The sequence below is a fragment of the Sus scrofa genome, chromosome 2, assembly GCF_054392235.1.
Source record: "Sus scrofa isolate SSC_HxYL_T2T_F1_AM1 chromosome 2, Sscrofa_HxYL_maternal_Yorkshire_Landrace_v2.0, whole genome shotgun sequence".
NCBI lineage: Eukaryota > Metazoa > Chordata > Mammalia > Artiodactyla > Suidae > Sus > Sus scrofa.
The window spans coordinates 102,895,638-102,916,782 of NC_139384.1; the positions used below are offsets into that span (position 1 = coordinate 102,895,638).

General features: G+C 36.5%; 1 protein-coding gene across 2 annotated transcripts in view; it reads right to left on the minus strand.

The window, feature by feature from the left end:
• Positions 1 to 21,145, minus strand: part of EDIL3 (EGF like repeats and discoidin domains 3) — a 431,432-nt gene that overhangs the window by 303,750 nt on the left and 106,537 nt on the right. For both annotated transcript variants that reach the window (XM_021084514.2, XM_005661542.4), the window contains exon 2: positions 9,100 to 9,228. In XM_021084514.2, the coding sequence (XP_020940173.1) occupies positions 9,100 to 9,228 (129 nt within the window). The remainder of the gene's footprint in view (positions 1 to 9,099; positions 9,229 to 21,145) is intronic.

Consider the following 21,145-nt stretch of genomic DNA (forward strand, 5'->3'; position numbering starts at 1 on the left):
AGGTTTTAAAGATTGTTCAGCATGTTTTAACTAATTTATAAATCATTTTCATGTCTCCTATAGGTCTCTTTCCAATGAAATTGGAAGAGAAAAATTTGCCAGAAATTAACCCTAAATTTGGCATTTAGTCTGTCATTTTAAAGCAATAATTTTTATAAATGGATAGAACTGTGCAATTTGACAGTGCCACAACCAACTTCATGCCACTCCACTTGGAATATGAATAAAAAGGATGATTTGATGTTACTTTGTATTTTTCCTTTTCTAATGTTTTCCATGTATTTTCCTAAAACTAACAGAAAATAATCATTTTTCCTTTTTAAGGTGTTTTATTATTAAAAAAAATAGAGGATTTGATAAAAGTTAGTATTACTAAAATTTTTGAATTCATAGCTAGTGACATATAAATACACATCTACAAATGTATCTACATATTTACTAACTTTTTGCATTGCCAATAAAAACTGTAAAGAAAATGAAATGGAAAAAAAAGCAACTAACTTTCCATGGTAAATTGTAAAACTAGTTGCAAATTCTTCCCCTTCTTGCATCCTCACCTTTGTGATATGAGGTGGCAAATCCTCCCATCAAAAGTGTGGTTAGCTAGTGTGACACAGGCTAAGACTTGAAAAGTGCCTGTAATTGGAACTTGACTTTTCTCATTGTTCTTCAGATCTTTCCACCACCACTAGGTAAGGAAACAGAGACATGCCATTCCAGCCAAATCATCTTCTACGACACTGCACCAATCAACCAGAATACCTCTTAAGTAACTCACACAATTGTGAGATGAATTTGTGTCTAAACTCAACTTGTAATTTGTTAAGCATAAAAAGCTCAGTGATACACATCTACATTCATTTCATTCACAAAAGTATTTATCCCTAATTAATAGGAAGGGTACATTCACAAAGGCATTTATCCTTAATTAATAGGAAGCGTATATTCTCAGAAAAAAAAAATACAGTGGTTTAAATGGTACACATCAAAAAAATTTTTTTTTTTTTTCCCCACTGTACAGCAAGGGGGTCAGGTTATCCTTACATGTACACATTGCAATTACAGTTTCTTCCCCACCCTTTCTTCTGTTGCAACATGAGTATCTAGACATAGTTCTCAATGCTATTCAGCAGGATCTCCTTGTAAATCTATTCTAGGTTGTGTCTGATAAGCCCAAGCTCCCGATCCCTCCCACTCCCTCCCCCTCCCATCAGGCAATTTTTTTTTTTTTGTCTTTTTTGTTGTTGTTGTTGTTGTTGTTGCCATTTCTTGGGCCGTTCCCGCGGCATATGGAGGTTCCCAGGCTAGGGGTCGAATTGGAGCTGTAGCCACCAGCCTACGCCAGAGCCACAGCAACTCGGGATCCGAGCCGTGTCTGCAACCTACACCACAGCCCACGGCAACGCCGGATCATTAACCCACTGAGCAAGGGCAGGGACCGAACCCGCAACCTCATGGTTCCTAGTCGGATTTGTTAACCACTGCGCCACGACGGGAACTCCACATCAAAAAATTTTAATGTATCACAGTGCACATATGCCAATCCCAAGCCCCTAATCCGTCTCTCCCCCCACTTACATGCACACTGTGGTATATGAAGTGACTGTCTATGTATCACTGAATCACTTAGTTGTACAGAAGAAATTATCACAACATAGTAAGTCAGCTATACTTGAATAAAACTTAGAAAAATCATATGTTACATTGCCTTTTTTTTTTTTTTTTTGTCTTTTTAAGGCCACACCCATGGCATATGGAGGTTCCCAGGCTAGGGTATATTCTCAGAAAAAAAGACAGTGGTTTAAATGGTACAAATCAAAAAATTTTAATGTATCACATTCCCCACTGGAATGAGTAGCCAGTGGGGAACTGCTACATAGTACAGACAACTCTACTGAATATTCTGTGATAATCTATCTAGGAAAAGAATCTGAAAAAGAATGAATGTGTATATATGTATGTGTAATGTATAACATTGTCTTTTTTTTTTTCTTTTGCTTTCTTAGGGCCACACCCATGACATATGGAGGTTCCCAGGCTAGCTGCAGGAATACACCACAGCCACAGCAATGCCAGATCTGAGCTGCATCTGTGACCTACACCATAGCCCACCACAATGCCAGATCCGTAACCCACTGAGCAAGGCCAGGGATGGAACTATGTTCTCATGGATGCTAGTCAGATTCATTTCTGCTGAACCACGATGGGGACTTCTTTTTTCTTAAAATACAAGTCTTAGCACAAACTGGCACTCATCTTTTGACTGGGCAAGAGAAGATTTCTGTACTTGATATTTTCTGAAGTTCTTTGATGCTCTCTATATTTTTTCTGGAGTTAGTATATAATCGTTAGGGCTTGGAATTGCAAGCTAACAAATTCTAATCATTGTAATTACCAATAAAGTAGAATCATTTTAAAAATAATAAGCTGGTTTATAAGCTATGTTATGGAAAATTTTACGTATATAAAAGAAAATTATTTTTCTGCAACATACACAAAATAAATGGCAAAACATTTCCCTTAAATTATTTCTGACATCTTAACTGTACATTTGTATGAACAAATGTATTTAATCATTTTTTTATCAGAAAAGCAAGTAAATATAATTCTGAAAATAATTCTCTTTGACTCTCACAGACTGGGAAATTTCTTAGCAATCATCCATGGCTAGCAGCTTTTGAGAAACTATTTTAGTCTATGCAGAAGAGTTCTCATTATGAAAATTTCTAGAAATATGGATTCAATCATGAGCTATCCTTCCTTAGTCCAAGAAGTAATCTTATGGGGAAAAAAATTGACAACTACTCATAACTTCATCTAAACATATGGATAATTTAACTGAAATTTACCAAAACTCTCATTTGGTAACCAAAGTTCAAAAATCTAAAAATAGCCTCACTCTACCCAAGAGATCTACTTAAAGCTTGTTAACATTCTGATATTTCAGGGTCACTAACAAGAAGTCTTTTAGACACAGTCAGTCTCTATTACACTCCTTGAAATTCTGACACTGATCACATTCTAAAAGCTAAACATGAACAAGGCTATTCTTGGGGCAAGATGGACAGTGGAAATTGGAGTGTGTTTCTGTGTGTTTAATTTTTATGAGGTACTTTGTGTTTTGGAGGTAAATGTAACCAATTTCTCAGAGTGAAATGGAAGCAGGTAAAAGATTAGCAGGGTTGAGGTTTAAAGGCCACAAATTTAAAAAAAGTCTGAATTTATGTGTGAAAAGGAATGTCAATTACCAAAAGTAAATAAGTTTTGACTCAATATGTAGAAGAGGGAAGAAGATAGGACAGGATAAAGCACCTTCATGTTTTGTTTTATTTTTTCTAAATGAGAAAACCTGCGAAGGCAATGCAGCTCCAGAGAGAATAAAGAGGAAGAACTAGAAAAGAAATAATATGCTAACTTTGTTATCCTGCACTGAGCCCACTCTCAGAAACACAGGTACTTTAAATTCCTTTCTAAAAGTGATGATGAATTTGAAATTATGACCACATTCCAATGGTTATATCCTTTGTTTTCAGACTGGTAGTCTGAATGTATGCTAAATATCAATGAAATAGCTACATGAGTCATCTAACACAGTTTATTCTTAGTAAAACACAAGCTTAGGTTTTATATAATATTTCCAAATCATAATGCCATTATAGTTCCATCTTAAAGGAAAAACCTCTTTTGGCCCCAATTCTTCTCTAGTTATTGTCCTCTCTCTGCTATCCTTGTACAATGAAGGTATCTCAGCTTCTCTCTCTGTTCAAACATCACCTGCTCAATCTTCCCCATAGTCCTATCCAAAAATATACCTCCTCTTATTCTAACTTACACTAGTCTTTATTTTTTTAATAGCGCTTACCATGATAATTGTAGTGATTTATGGTCTATTTGTGACCAGAAGTCTGTGAAGGCAAAGTCTCTTTTTTAATGATTATCTCCCTACTGCCAGGAAGAGTACCTACCACATACAATGTGTTCCACAAATATTTGTTGGATGGACAAATAAATAAATGAACAAATGTATGAATGTTTGTTATAGTCATTAAAGATTACTTTTTAGAGCAGGTTTAGAGTTACAGCAACATGGAGGAAGGTGGAGAGATTTGCCATGTAGACTCTGATACCACACATGCATAGCCTCCTTCACTATCAACACTCCCCACCAAAGTGGCACATTTGTTAGAGTGATGAACCTACATTTATCCATCATAATCATCCAAATTCTAGAGACTGCATTAGGGTTCACTCTTGGTGTGGTACATCTCATGCATTTGGACAAATGTATAATAACATATAGCCAATATTACAATATGAGACAGAGTATTCTCCCTGCCCTAAAGTCATTTTTGTGCTGCTTATTCATCCCTCCCACACTTCTCCAGCATCCAGCATCACCGAAAACATCAGAAGACACTTCAGAATCTGCCACCATCACCATCTCTAGACTCATTAATGACCATCATATATTTCCCCTTTTAAGCTCTAGCCTTATGGATTTTCTTTCAGTTTATGGAATTATTACTTTTTTTATCTCCTGGTTTTTTTTTTAATATTTTCTCTCTCTGGAATACTTTTACCTTTCTGCCCAGTAGATTAAAATTATTTTTTAAAATTATGTCAAAAATATTTTTTTCAGGTAGGCATGCGTTCTCTGATACCTAGCTTACAGTAAGACACCTGCTTTAATTTCTCATGGCTCCATATACTCCATCACAACACCCACCATATTTATTTACTTACTTACTTATTTATCTGCTTTCCTAGCTAAACAGCAATTCCTGTAAATTTGTTTACTATTGCATCTCTACCATTAGTTAACTATTACTTAGTGTTCAATAAATACTTAAGAATAAATGAAAAATAAGGGTTTTATATTTTTTTAATTATTTGTTTTCTTTTTAGGGCCACACCTATGGCATATGGAGGTTCCTGGGCTAGGGGGTCAAATAAGAGCTGCAGCTGCTGGCCTCTGCCACAGCCACAACAACACTGGATCCCAGGTGCATCTACGACCTACACTGCAGTTTGCAGCCATGCTGGATCCTTATCGCACAACCCATGCTGGATTGACCCACATCCTCACAGACACTATGGCAGGTTCTTACCCTGCTGAGCAAAGATGGGAACGCAAAGGTTTTATTTTTTTAAAGTCAATCACTTATTCCATTCCCTTTGGTTGTATTACTCTGCTATGTAATTGGGTAGTAAAATTTATACTTGTTATTAGTTTACCAAATTACTCTGATAACATACAGAGGAGAATTACCCCATGGAACTTGGAGAATTTAATAATTCCCAATATTTCCATATGTGAGTGCTAGAATATTCAACAGCTATAGAAATGTTTTCTATGAAATGAGGGTGTCAACATCTGGCTCCAAATTACACAGTGCTGTCCAGGAATGTGAGTAGGTAATTGGGAAGTAATTTGGGGCTTAACTACATGTGCTCTGTCTACAAGCTCCCTGGAGAAAGTGGCAGCGTCCAGTGTACATCTGTGCAAACCCTGGTAAATTTGGCTGATGTTTTCAAATCAGAGTATGGGAACTAGAATTTTTTTTTCCCTTTCCTTTGATGACAAGGATGCTTTCCTATTTCCTTTTGTGGATATTAGAAGTGAGTCTTCATAATTCTAAAAGGCTGAGAATATCAAGGTGTGTAAGGTGTCATAAGCCACAGCCACAGCAATGCAAGATCCTAGCTGGGTCTGTGTAAGTGTGTCATATACAGATGTGGGAGGTGGGAGGGGCGGGAGTGAAATAGAAAGAGAGAGGCAGCCAAAGAGATGGAGACAAAGAGAGATAAAATATGGATATTGGAATACACAAACGTATCTATTAAGTTCAAAGAAAAGCAATGCTCTCTAGTGAATGAAATTCACAAGTCTGAGCAAGTTATTTTCTCCAAATTTCCACAGGTAGTGTAGGAATGTTAATAATGTGAAGATTGATTGCAAAGGTAGTCAAGTGTTTTGGGCTTATCTGGCATGAAATTCTTTGAGAGAGAAGAATAAAAGCACAAAAATTGATGAAGATTTCTTTACAATAAGTAACATCAAGAACTTAAAATAAGGCTACTGGCAAGTAATGAGGTCTGAGGTAAAATCAAGAGGCGATGTTTATCTCTAAGAATACCATGCATTTGAAATTCTCTCTAAATGTACTACAATAAAGAGAACATATTTTTGATTGTAGAATAAATGGAGAAATAATAATTTTTTTTTTGTCTTTTGTCTTTTTAGGGCCGCACTTGCAGCATATGGAGGCTCCCAGACTAGGAGTCGAATCTGAGCCATAGCCGCCAGCCTAAGCCACAGCCACAGCAATGCAAGATCCTAGCTGGGTCTGTGACCTATATCACAGCTCATGGCAACTCCAGATCCTCAACCCACTGAGCAAGGCCAGGGATCGAACCAGTGTCCTCATGGTTCCTAGTTGGATTTGTTTCCGCTGCACCATGATGGGAACTCTGAGTAATAATTTTTAAAGTTAGGATAAAAACAAAACTTTTTAAGCCAGTAGAGACAAAATTATTTCTGCTTTCCTTTGGAAATTAAGAAGGAAGCAATTTAGAACTTTAATTTAATCACGATTTATATGGTTCAAAAGGTTAGCAGAAACCTTACACACATCTCCATCTTTGGGAGGATTAATGTGTAAGTAAAAATATTTTGTCTTTTAGATGTTGTATTAAAATACTTGTAGCTTTTGAGGGTGGGAGGAGTTGGTTTAAAATTCTACTGCACTATAGAAGTGGATAGTATAAATTGATTTGTGTAAAAATGGTTAGTATAAAACTCTTCTTAGATGCACTGGTGTTATCTAGCATCAGGGAAACAATGTCCCACAAATGTTCCAGAAAAGTAGTAGATTTTTTAAACTCAAAAGGCAGCATGGCCTTTAATGATCTAATGTTCATATACTGTGTACCAATAATTCATTTTAAACTATGAAAAATAAGGTAATCTAGAAATTAAAGGCATTGCTATTAAGAATATTTACTCAATAAATATTTGATATTCTCTGACTATATGTAAGAGTTAAAAAGAGGTAGAAAGGTAAGTTTTTTTTTTTTAATAATATGGAATAATGAATCTAAGTAAAACAATTCTATAAGCATTTGATTTCTCAAAGTCTCATTGAACTATGTAGAATATGGAGGAATGTTTAGTTTTTAAAGTGTTGCTGCCTATTGTATCATTCTTCTGATAAAATGATAAATGTTGAATTAACATTTAAAAATATCACTTGAAGTCTTCAAGTATGTACTTCAAAATTCTAAAAACAGACTGGTCTCTTAGTTTAAACACATTTGCCTCTTCAATTTCAGATTTGTCTCTTAAAGCAGTGACAAAAATGTTATACACTACAAATCTAAAGCACTGCCAATCTGGGGTCAGGGAGCTTAAAATTTAACGCTAAACTGTTATTCTATTCATGCATTCATGTTAGGAATATTTATGACTCTAATTTTCATCAGAGATACAGACTTTGTGAGGATATGATTCTCATATTAAACTCTGAAACTGACTGTACATATTTGGAGATTGGGTCAAAGTGGTTACAACAGTTTTATTTCTATGGCACTGCATCAAATCCCCTAAAATAGCAGCAAGTTAATAAAAGCCTTAAAAGACAGTTATCTTTGAAATGAATCAAATGAACAAAGCACCTTTCAGCAATAATTAACTTTTTCAAATATAACACACTCATACCAATATAAAAAAATGCAAGAAAAGCACATTTTAAAAATAGCATACTAAAATGCAATAACTAGTGGCCCAAAAGAGCAAATTAGTGTTTTTATTTAATTATTCTTTCACTCATACAACCAACAGTTATCGGGCTCCTACTCTACATTAAGGTACTAGATTAGGTGCATTAGATACAATGATGAGTAGCTCAAACTCATTCCGTACTCAGACACTATTACTTCTTCAAAACTATTTTTTTTTAAACTATGGAAACCTCTGAGGTTTCCAAGGTTTACGCTGGCTGCCAAAAAAGTAATCCAACACATGATAGGTTTTCTTATACTGAAAATATAGTTTCATTTTTTTACTTCTTAGTATTGACATGAAAAAGATAAAATTGATTTCAAACTAAATTATAGTATGACTTTTAATCAGAGAAAAAACTCTCTATAGAGTTGACATAGTGCTAAATTATTTAAAGTACAGCTATCTTCTTAATGGGGAACTATTCAGAAATTATGGAAATTTCCCAGAATCCCTGACTATAGGTGCCAAGCACTTTACAGATGAAAAACATTTTGAAATGTGATCATTGACTATTCAATATTTGTGAGCTTTTGAGACTTTGAAGAGCAATGCTGCTGGAATATTTTTTGTCTCACCATATATTACATTACATAATCTTAGAAAAATAATGAACAGAACAGCTACAAAATACTGGGGAGTACTTTCAGCACTCTATTTTATTTAGAGTTAACTATTTAATTTGAATAAATTGACTGAGGGATTATTTTCCAATGAGTTTAATATTTAAATGTATATTAATATTGGAAAGCTAAGACATTTATTATACTGAACTTGTATGTGTAGTGCCTTTAAAGTATAGTGTTAATCACTAAAAGTATTTTTAATTAATTAATTAATTTTTTGTTTTTGTGTTTTAAGGCCACAACTGTAGCACATGGAAATTCCCAGCGAGGGGTCAAATCAGAGCTGCAGCTGCCGTCCTTCAGCATAGCCACAGCAACACAGGATGCAAGCTTGTCTGCAACTTACACCGCAGGTCACAGCAACACTGGATCTTTAACCCATTGAGTGAAGCCAGGGATCGAACCCTAGTCCTCATGGATACTAGTAGGTTCATTAACCGCTGAGGCATGATTGGAACTCTGGGAACTCCCAATTTTTAAATATTTTTAAAATATTTGAGGGCACCACAAATAAAAATATAATTTAAATATAAAATAGAAATGATAAAATTGGGACACTGACAGTGGAATAACCTACTTAGTAACACAGAACAATCTCATACAGAACACCTATAAAGCATCAACATCCAAATTTGTCAGTCACTCATGAAAACAAAGAAGAAAACTATTGAAATGCTTAAATCTTGCACTTACCAACCTCCACAACACTAGAACAGTTGGGACCTGTGAAGCCATCTGGACACTTGCAGGAAAAGGAATCATCGGATAATCCTGACAAACAGATACCTCCATTTTCACATGGATTGGGCTCACAAATATCACCTGAGGAATAAAAAAATAGATACTGACTTTATTTTTTGCCTTAGGCACTGAAAGGTACTACTTCACATACCCTACTCATAGTCCTTCAATAAAGTCACTCTACTATTGAGATTTACAGATAAAGTAAAAAATAAGACGCATTCAAAAGCAAATGCTTCTAGGAGAAATAGCATGTAACATGGTAAAAAATACATTTTACAATTCAAAGACTGCAGAGTGAACTGCATATTAAAAGCTCTTAATTCAGTTTGAGTTTCATTTATTACATCTAAATGAAATTTTGTCTACGTTGTTAAAGAAGATCAACCAAAATATCTGTGGTAAACTTGTTTATTAATTGCTACGGTAAAAAACTGATCTATATCAACACACTTTGCTCTGTAACTTTGCAGTTTCTCTCAATAAAGGGATGAGGTGTATTTCTGGATCCCTAGAGGTTGGTCTTGTCCATGTGACTTGCTTTGGCCAATAGGATGTTAGCAGACTTGAATTCAGCAGAGGTTTTAAAAAGCACTTGCAAATGTCTACTTCCTTTCTTGGAACTCTACCACAGCCAGAAGAATAAATTCAGGCTTGCTTGAGAGAGGTGAGACAAACCTGATGGGAAAGAGAAATAAGTAGTGCCATAAAAAAGAACTAAAATATCTGGCCTTGGCTTTGGTACTGGTGGCAGATGGAATCTGAAAAAGCACTGAAAGCGGCTATAGGAGGCTGGGAGATTGGCTGTCCATGTTATGCAGAAAGAAGCAGTTGGTAAAGCCGTCACCTGAGGAAACTTGGGTGATAGAAAATGTACCTAATAAATTTCTGTATATGAGTAATGAGGTTTCTAGGCAGAGTGTTAGCATGTCACTTGGCTCTTAATAGCTGTATTTATAATGCCTTTCCTACAAGAAAGAGATGTGCTAAAGAAAGAACTGATGGTTTGAGAATGAAGAGAGGAATATAGAGGGACCAGAACTTGTGACAGAAAATTTCTCAACTCTAGTCTTTCACACCACTGAAAGATCAAATCCAGAGCTTTGTCAGAAAGACATGGCCTCAACAAAATATCAAGTCAAGGGTGTGGCTCTAAGACCTTTGTGAAAACACTTAATATAATTCAGGCTCAGCCTGAAAGACTCTCTCAGCTAAATAAAAAGCGCTTCTAGGAATCTTAAGGGTATTATCCCTGAGCAGCCTGACATACCCAAAGTAGCCCTGATTAAGTCTGGAGTAAAAAGCAAGCTTTAGAGAGTCATGAGTGTGGCTTTATTGCACAAATAGGATGTGAATCAGATTTCAGATTCAGAAAAGCCCATTCAGTTTTTAAGGGAGCTTTATAGGTGAAAGTGCCACCTAATGGATTAAAAGAGAGTAAGGCTTTTCCAAATTTTAAGAAGCGTGGCCCCTACTTCACACTACCTTGTATTTTTTAGGAACTTTATTCCCTTATAGGAGCTTTCCTATGAATTATTTCATCTTTTTTCCAGACTAACTGCTTTAAAATTTTAGAAAAATAAAAACGGAGGTTAAGCTATTTGTCAAATTTATAAGATAAATCATTAGCTATCCTAAGATGATAGATAAAGATACTACATTAGCACTAGAACAGCTTTTAGAATAGGGAGTCATAAAATTAGTGAACAAATGAATGAATGAACATGTTTGGGGAATATCATAGAATTGAGCATGGATAGACCCTGGAGTATTTGAGTGGCAATGGCTGAGAAAGTATAAATATGTCAGATCAGGGAAGATTGTGACATCATAGTTTATAAATGAGGAGCCAATGTATACTTTTAACATATATTTTAGTAATCAGATCTATTTAAAAAGACTATCCTGGCAGCATTCCTTACAGTGCATTTGAAAGTGAGGATGATGCCTGGTAAAGATATTTCTCCTGAAATATTGATAGACTGTCTATCTCTTTATATATCTATCTTGCTGGCCATTCAACCATGGTTTGTCCATCCAGCCATTTATACCTTGAGTACCTATTTAATGACAGGCAGTGAGGTAAGTGCTAGACACAGAGAACTAAAGACAGTCCTCTGATCAACCAGTGCAAAGCCCACTTTGGGAGACTAAAACAATAGGAATGATAAGAGTACACAGTAATTAGATCTGTGATTAGTATACATGATTCAAACTGTAGGATCACAGGAGATTTTTTAAAGGATTCAACACTTTTAAGTGATACAGAAGAGGGAGGAGGATGCAGGCTTCAACATTCCAGGTGAAGAAAATAACATATACACAGGAAAAAAAAATCACAGGTCATTCTAGAAACTTAAAAGAGGTCACTATAATTAGAGCATACATCTGTATGCAAGGAGTAGAGAGAAAGTTTCTCAGAAGGGTAGCAGAATTCTATAGATAAAGACTCTGTGTACTGTACCCCAAATTTTGAAGTTTATCTATAAGTACTGGAAAATCATAAAAGGACTTTACACATGAGACATTATATGATCACCTATGTGATCTGGAATGATAATGTGCGCAGCATCATGTTAGATCAAATGGAAGAGTCAAGGCAGATGGCAAAAGGACTAAGCGTTAAATTTTGAAGTAGTCTCAGCAAAAAAAAAAAAAAAAAAAAAAAGAGGATTTTTCTTAAAAACCTCTTTAGAAGTGCTATAGACAGAGAGAGCAGTGGAGGCACCATTTAATCCCAGTTCAGTTAATAAATACGAGGTGCTACAATAGGAAATGAAAGTACTCCCAAATCACTACTCCCCTCCCTCCATTAGAAACAAAGGCATTACTGTTGAGATTTTCTAGAAAGAGTCAATCATCATTTTAAGTATGATCTTGCTTCTCTGCCTTTGGTATAAGCAAGGCAGCACAGCTTTGTACAGTCAGACTAACAACACTGCCATCTGCTAACTCTGTACAATGAATAAAGATGGGTATTAATATCCAAACATATTTTTGATAAGGTGTCAGTTACATTTTTGTGCACAAAATACTACAAAAATTAATACTACAAAAAGAGAAGTTCTACATCTCCCAGACCAGGATCTGTTGTCAAAAGATCAAGGAACACTGCAGATGTTTACATTGATTTATTTACACTGGCAGAAGCTATCTCCACAGGAGAAAGGCAAAGTGTGAACACTATCCTAGAAGCTCTCAAGAATTCAAGCTATGTTTTTATATTTATCCAGAATCAAGAGCTGCTTCTTCTTATCCCTGTCACTGCTATATCCAGGGTCCTGCATAATTTATTAACTGATATGAGTTTCCCCAGGGACACATGAGGCCAGGATGTCTGGTCCCTTTGGTTATACTATCCTTATGGGGATTTTGGGTGTCCTAAGCAAACTTTTTGAGTACTTGTGCTTCCCTTCCTAGGTGGTAATACTTAAACTAACAGGTTTTCTACTGTGTGTGTGTGTGTGTCAGTCATATGATGTTTCTGTGGTCAAATAATGAGACAGGATGATCCGTTCACCTCTCATTAGATCTTGTAGATGCCAGATACTGTTCAGCCTGACCTGTTTCCTCTCTTGCCCTTGTACTTTTTATTCTTTCTTTTTGCTTATTTTATTTTTAATACATTTTATACTTGTGAAAACCCATATTTTATCCCCATTGTTGATATTTAGTCAGTATCCTTTTGAAAAGTGGTATTACCAAGAGGTAATAAATTTGACCAAAATGTAGAATCATGAGGACATTTTGACCAAATTGAGGTAGGCATTGAGGGAGAGCAAAAAATCTGGACTGATTTCTAGAGCTCCTGCCTGTATGACTGTGTGGCCGTCTTTCATTGGGAAATATAATGGGTTTAGTGTCAGAAGAATTCTTGTGTTTAAAAAGTCTGTGAGACACCCAAAATGAAAACATTCCATAAAAATACTAAATAAGCAGGTAAAAAGTGGAGCACTTTTGCTGAAACATGGATTGTTAAGGACAGTTGTGAATACTATATTCCCAGGAAAGTCTTTAAATGCAGGGCAGAGGAGGGGAGTAGAACAGAGACGAAAGAAGAAGAGAGGTGAGGACTTTGAGCATCCTAACAAATAAGTGAGACAAAAGGAAGATTCTTCAAAAGAGAAAAAGGAGGAAATTAGTGTTCGGCCCTTTTCACTGCAGTATAAATGCTCAGTTTTCACTCAGGGACTAGTATGTTGAGGTCCGCCTGAGATTAATTAAGGCCCCTGCAGGTACCTGTGTGAGATGGACAATGTCAGCAAAAAACAACTGAGTCACTCAGTTGTCTAGCAGAAATTGGCACAACAGAGGACGTCAACTATATTTTAATTTAAAAAAAGAAAAAATAAATAAAAAATTTAAAAAACAGCAACAAAGCTTTGGCCATGGATAAAGTAGAGGGAATTCAATAGAGCCCATCAAACACAGTTAGGGTTATTAGAGGCTGTGCTGTCTATCTGTTTCCTCACATCTAATCACAAACAGCACCCTTCTGTCAGCTGGGTTCTCCATGAACAAAGAGTGCAAGCAATGTATTGAGAAGTAATGCCCAAGAAAGATAAAATGAGGAAGAAGGAGAAAAGGCCAGGGACAGCCTTCATCTTGTGATGCAGATCTGACACCTGCGAAAAGAAATGAGTGGGGGGATGGGCGTTAAGAGGATCAAGCAGGGAAGCCTCTGTCTATAATGCAGATTTGACAAAGTCTTAGTCCATCCACCAGGGAGCTCCAGAGCAAAGATTTCTCTTTAGAGAAATCCCTCAGTGGCAGAAATGACCAGAAACGAGTACTGTTACTGTGTTCAATTATTGGTTGGAGGAGGCCCAGGAAGAGTAAGGCTCTAAGGCCCAAGTGGGTCCTGACAAGCACTTCAGAAAAAGGTTGCCAGAAGCTAACTGCATTCTTTGCAGCCTAACAGCTTGTTCTTTCTTAAAGGGAGACTGGAGCCGTGCACCTCCATGGGTACCGTAGTTACATTTCACTTTCAAAACTGTTCTGGTTTGGATAAGTTGTTTAATTAGTTTGGTCAAAACCGTCATATCTTAGCCTGCTTTTTTTCCTCTCCACACCCACCATCTCAATGGGTGATACAGATGTAGGCTGATAACCTTAAGTAGAAATAAACTTTCTGTGGCTGGAATTTCAAGTTCAATTAAAATGCACTGTAGGGACTTTTGATTCTCTGTCATTTCAATTAATCTGAGAAAGTATCAGCTCAGGTAAGAATCCTGATTAAAATGCAACTGATTTCTGGACTTCAAAGCAGTGTTTTGTTGTCTGTTTCTTCATTTCCCAGTGGATGTAGTGGTAGAGTCTTTTAAAACTAAGATGGCAATCAACACAAGAAAGTAGGCTCAGTAGAGGAAAATAGGACAATACATGCTTCCATGGTTCTGTATGTCACTGTCAGCAGGCTCCTAAAATATACCTCCGCATATTGTAATCTGTGTGCAGTGTTATACCTTGATGCTGCTTGGCTGGCTGGCCTCACCTGCTTTAGATTAGGACAGATGTGTTTAATTTGAATCTAACTATATCTTATGATTCCATCTGCAGTTTATGGCAGACTCAGGCAAATTAAGCTGATGCCGATTTGCCTCTTGGCAACAGAATGAAGCAATTACTTTTCCCAGGGGCAAGAAATCATTGCAGGCTAAATTTAACTTCCCATTTGCCTGCTCTTTCCTCCCACTCTCAAGGGTTCTGCTTGGACTGGGACCATCCCATCTGTATCCCCTTCATTCTTCTTACTGACCCACCACCTGTTGCCTGTGACCTCCTGTTCAAGGTGATTCAGGGATGTCTTGTTTCACTTTATTATCAATTTGCATGATCTTTCAGCCTAGATAGCAAAGTGTCTACACATCTATAGAATATGTAGCACTGCAGAAGATAATGCAAAAAATCCCCCCAAAACCTAAAATCCATACCATTATGATCATGGTTGTATTTTTTTCTATAAGCTCAGTATACAACCATGCAACCTGTAATGTCAAGTAGAGGAAAAAATTCTATGTTGGCACTACTGTGGGAATCAGGTGGATAGAATGGCTAATTTCTCTCACTGATATTTTCACTTTTAAATGGTTTATACATTCAGCTTTCTTTACGTATTATTGCCTACTTCCAGTTCACATATCAGAGAACCACTGATACATTTATCATGTACTGATACACCAGGGACCACTTCAGACAAAAGGACTACACCTTAGAAGACTCATAAAGCTTCTGCACTTTTAGAATTTATATTATAGTGGAATGGATGCATGATGAAAAACTTACAAGTAAATAAGCAAGCTGTCATCCACTGTAACAAAAGCCATCTTAGGGGTGGGGGTGGTGGTGGGAGGGGTGGAAAGGAGAACAGCCTGATAAGAAAGGCAGTAAGTAGAGCTTAAGGTAGCCAGTCAGGAAAAACTTCTCTGAAGAGGTGCCCCTTGAGCTGAAAGATGAACACTATCAGTCACATTAAAAACTAAGAAAGGGTCTTCTGAGCAGAGGGAACAGAATGTATGTGGCCCTAGTAATAGGAAAGAGAGTGATGAATTTAAGAAATGGAAAGAAGGCCAGGATACCTGGAGCACAGTAATAAAGTGCCCCTAAATGTTTTTTGTCAGTAGCATACATTTAGGGCCAACCAAGCTATAATTTAAAGACCCACATTTGGAGTCCCCTCTGTGGTGCAGCAGGTTCAGGATCCAACCTTGTCTCTGCGGGTGGCATGGGTTTGATCCCCAGCACAGTGGGTTAAGGATCCAGTGTTGCTACAGCTATAGTGTAGGTTACACTGAGGCTCACATTCAATCCCTGGCCTGGAGACTTCCATAAGCTGTGGGTGTAACCAAAACTTTTTAAAATAATAAGTCCCATATTTGATTCTGTCCTTAGGATAATCAAGGTCATTTCTGTTAAGCCTATTCTTACTATGTTATCACATATCTACTGAAAATATATTTACATATTAATGTATTGATGTATTTATATATTGATATCATTTACATATTAATATATTTACACAGTAGTGCTGATGTACTCCTACATTTACATAACATGGTAAAAATTTTCATAATTTATTTGGATGAGTGCATGCATCTCCATTCTCTGTGTTCCTCTAGAAATGCTAGAAGTCACCTAGAATATGCCTATACCCTCATCCTTGCCCTCTCTTCATTTCTGTTTTAAAATTAAAAATAAAAAAGTGGTAACATATCTCTAAAGCATGTTACTACATTAACAAGATATTTAATTTCTTCAACATCACTGCAAAATAAATGTGAAGGCTACTGCAATATATATTTATATGTTGTAAAGTAAAACAGAGACCATTTATTTAGTTATGTTTGTTTTACTTTTGATATTTTTAAATGCAATAATTGACATACAACATTATATTAGTTTCAGGTGAACAACAAACACAGTGACTCAGTTATTTTTATACATTCCAAAATGATCACAATAAGTCTAGATACCATATGTCACCATATGGAGTTTTTACAGTATTATTGACTATATTCTCTACATGGTATATTTCATCCCTCTGACTTATTTATTATATAGCTAGATGTTTGTACCTCTTAATCCCTTTTACCCTTTTTACCCATCCTCCCACCCTCCTGCTTTATTTTCTTTGTTAATTTGTTTTGTTTTTTACTTTTCATTATTTTAGCCATGCCCACAGCATGAGGAAGTTCAAGGGACTGAACCCCCACCACAGCAGCAACCTGAGCTGCTACAGTGACAACACAAGATCCAAAACCTCCTGTGTCACAAGAGAACACATCTTTTGTTTTTTAGATTCACATTTAAATGAAATGGGGAGTTCCCACTGTGGCTCACCAGTAAGGAACCCAACTGGTATCTATGAGGATGCAGGTTCAATCCCTAGCCTCACTCAGTGGGTTAAGGATCCCGCATTGGTGTGAGCTGTGGTGTAGGTCACAGATGCGGCTCAGATCTGGCATTACTGTGGCTGTGGCGTATGTTAGCTGATGTTGCTCTGATTCAAATGCTAGCCTGGGAATTTCCATGTGCCACACATGATGCCCTGAAAAAAAAAAAAAAAAGATTAAATGAAATTGTATTGTATTTGTCTTGCTGTCTTCACTTAACACCGTCTTAGTCCAAGCTTACATAGTCAATTAATGTATGACAAAGGAACAAGAATATTCAATAGCGGAAAGACAGCCTCTTAAAAAATTGTGTTGGCAAAACTGGACAGCTACATGCGAAAGAGTGAAAATGGACTTTCATACACTATATACAAAAAATAAACTCAAAATGGATTAAAGATTTAAATGTAAGACCTAAAATCATAAAAATCCTAGGAAAAAACAAAGGCAGTAAGCTGCTCTTTTACGTCATTCTTAGCAATATTTTTTTTGGACCTGTCTTCTGAGGCAAGGGAAATAAAAGCAAAAATAAACAAATGGGACTACATCTAGCTAAAAAGCTTCTGCACAGAAAAGGAAGCCATTGATAAAATGAAAAGACAACTTATTGAATGGGAAAAGATATTATAAGGGGTGGATAGCCAAAATACATAAAGATCTTATACAACTCATCGAAAAGCAAACAACCTGATTAAAAAATGAGCAGGGGATCTAAATAGACATTTTTCCAAAAAACAACATGCAGATGGCCAACAGGCACATGGAAAGATGCTCAACATCACTAATCACCAGAGAAATGCAAATCAAAACCACAATGAGATACAAGAGACCATTTAAATTCATATTCTACAACCACAACAATGCAGGTCTCTGTGTTACAACCTCAACTTCAGTTTATTGCTCTCCTATTGAACTTGGCAGCTATATTACAATTTCACTTAAAAACTGAAAGAAAATAAAAGCTTTGCCTTCAATCATACAAGTTAAAATTTGAATCAACCTGTAAGCAGAGCACTTGGCAAAATGAGCCAATTGTAGAACATAAGTGAGCAATAACTCTGGTTAAAATGAGATAAAAAGTTCATGAGAATTTGCATACTCATCCTGGTGAAACTCACTGAAAATGTTAGCACCTTGATGACTTACTGCCAGTGAAATGGTATAGAACAAAATAAATGTCACTTTTCAAATCAACAATATACTTTGGTACCTCTTGAGAGACCACTTGTGTTGAATATAGGAATATTATTTGTCGTACGCTCTAATGAGTTTGATGCATAGATATGGATTTTAAAGCCTTCTTTCACAAGCTAAAGCTTATAAGTGTGGTCAGTTTAAACTAAAAAAAAAAAAAAGTTTTATGTGATTGTTAGCTTCATTATGGGGTTTAAAACGAAATTTTAGTTGATATTTCACATCATCCTACAATTAGGAAGAGCAGAGAAGGAAATAAGATAAAAATGTCAATAAGACTGTTGATACAGGAGTTCCCGTCATGGCGCAGCAGAAATGAATCTGACTAGGAACCGTGAGGTTGTGAGTTCGATCCCCGGCCTCGCTCAGTGGGTTAAGGGATCTGGCATTGCCATGAGCTGTGGTGTAGGTTGCAGACATGGTTCAGATTTGGCACTGCTGTGGCTATGGCGTAGGCTGGCTGCTGTGGCTCTGATTGGACCCTTAGCCTGGGAACCTTCATATGCTGCAGGTACAGCCCTAAAAAAAAGCAAAAAAAGAAGGCTGTTGATCCACATTGAGAGGATCTGTCATTTTACCAGAAAATCATGGGATGTATTTGTAATAAAAGACAAGTACACAGTCAATTCTACACCTTGATGTCCACAGGGTCCCAAGATGACCATATTCAGCCATGAAAGACACAAATCTAATGAATGAGCAAAGAAATTGCTTAGACTTACTCAGTGCCACACTAAAGCTAATTTAAAGCAGGATGTTTCTCAGCTGTCAGCCAGTGGTTTATCCCATTATTTTTGAAGATAATTTTTTATTTTTAGATAAGTTCTTAAATACTAAGGAAATACAGTACTGAAGAGAATTAGAAGAAAATCAGCAATAATTCTTGAGTGTTGACTATTTGAATTTTATATCTTTTAACACACAGCTTCAATCAAGGCTCACTGCATGAAAGGACAGAAATATTTCGGGCTCTACATTTTGAAAAAAAAAATCTTTTGGCATATTTTGTATTTTAAAACACTCTGGAGAGACTCTTAAAATAACAAAATCTAGAGTTTTTAGAATTGAAGGGGACATTAGAGATGATCTAACCCAGTGGTTTTCAAACTTTGCTGTATATTAGAATCACAGGGGAGCTTTTAAAATTCCTGATGCCCAGTCCAATTAAATCAGAGTCACTGGGATTGGAGCCTAGCTCTCCACATTTTACATAGCTCATCCAAAGATTTCAGTTTATTAAAGGAAATGAATAAGAGAAAGTGAGAAAGGAAAGAAAGAAATGAAGGAAGAAGGAAGGAAGGTAGGAGGGAAGGGAAGAGGGAAAGGAGAGAAGGAAGGAAAAAAGTAAGAAATTTGTATTTTCTTGCCTTCAATTGAGAGGAGGCCAAAAGAGGAAAGATATTTATTTGACTAGCTTTGTTAGTACACTATAAGTTATGAAAAATTTGTTTTCAGGAAGCTAGAATTGGTAAATTGAAAATAAAGGTACAGAGCATGTTAAGGAAGAGTAGAATAGATACTACTTACTAGTAGCATATATTAAATTTCCATGGAATAATTAAAATTTTATAAATCACCAGAGAATTCAATCATATAATGTAATTACCAAGCATTTTTTGACTATATTACCTCTACCTCTGAAGAATATCCATCTAGTCATTCAATTGTTATTAACTGAAGCCCATCTATGTGCCATTAAGTGATAATTGCTACACATATTATGGGGCCCCTGATAGACAATTACCTGTTCGTTAGAGTCTAACAAAGGACATAAATAAGGTGACAGGTAGTTACCATTGCATGTTAGGTCTATGAGAAAGGAAATGCCTGTTGCCAAGGAAGCACAAGAGAGGGGCTCCAAACTCAGCACCATGAGTTAGGAAGCCTTCCCAAGGCAAGTGATCTCCAATTTAATTAAGGATTAGTGGAAAACAGCCAAGCAAAGCAATGGGACCAGAGATTCAATGCAGAGGGGAAAGAAAGCATGTGCAAATGCAGAGAGTGAAGCCAGGACACATGCTTAAGAAACAGGATGGAATCCACTTTAGTTACAGGAGTAAACAGAAAGGGCAAGGGGCAAGACTGATGAGCAGGCACGGCCCAGGGAATACAAGGTGTTTGAGACAGTCATAAAGAATCCGGGCATTTCTCAGCATAAAGGACAGCCACTTAGGGGTCTAAGTAGAAGGGTGACATGATTTGGACTTTAGAAAATTCATCCTAGATGCCATGTGGAGAATGGATTACAAGGAGGCAAAATCTATGGGTGACAGACCAGTTAGGAAGCAGCAAAGTTTATTCTGGCACAAGAGACTGCTGGCTTCTACTAGAATACTAAAAATCAAGCGGCGAGAAGTGAATTCCAAAAGATATATTGAGACAAAATTTAGGAGATCCAATGTGATGACTGAAAAGAACGAGAAGAAACTCATGTATCAAAATTTGACAGAAAGCTCTGCCTTTCATTTTGGTACAAAACATGGCCTAGGAGCAACTGTGAGGATGGGGGAGGGGGGCCGAGTGATGAATTCTGATCTGGAAGTGCTTGAATTGAAGCACATATAGACGTCTGCACAGAGATACTTAGTGAGAAATTGATTTTATAGATTTGAATCTGTGGAAAAAAATCAGGTTAGAGATGGAGAAATTAGCATAGTTAGTCTCTTACATCATGGGAATGTAAACAAAAATTCTAAGTGTTTTTTGAAACATGGGTGAGGACACGTGTTTGCTTGGTAAACTCTCTAAAGTTTGGAGTTCCTTCAACTTATTCACCAAACTCTCCCTGTACCAAAGATCAGTATCTGGCATATAGTCAGTGTTATTCAAATAGAATGTCATCCAAGTGAAAATCAGGTGGGAGATGGTCTGTCTGGGATTTAAAACAGCAGAAACCTGATAGTTTTTGGTGC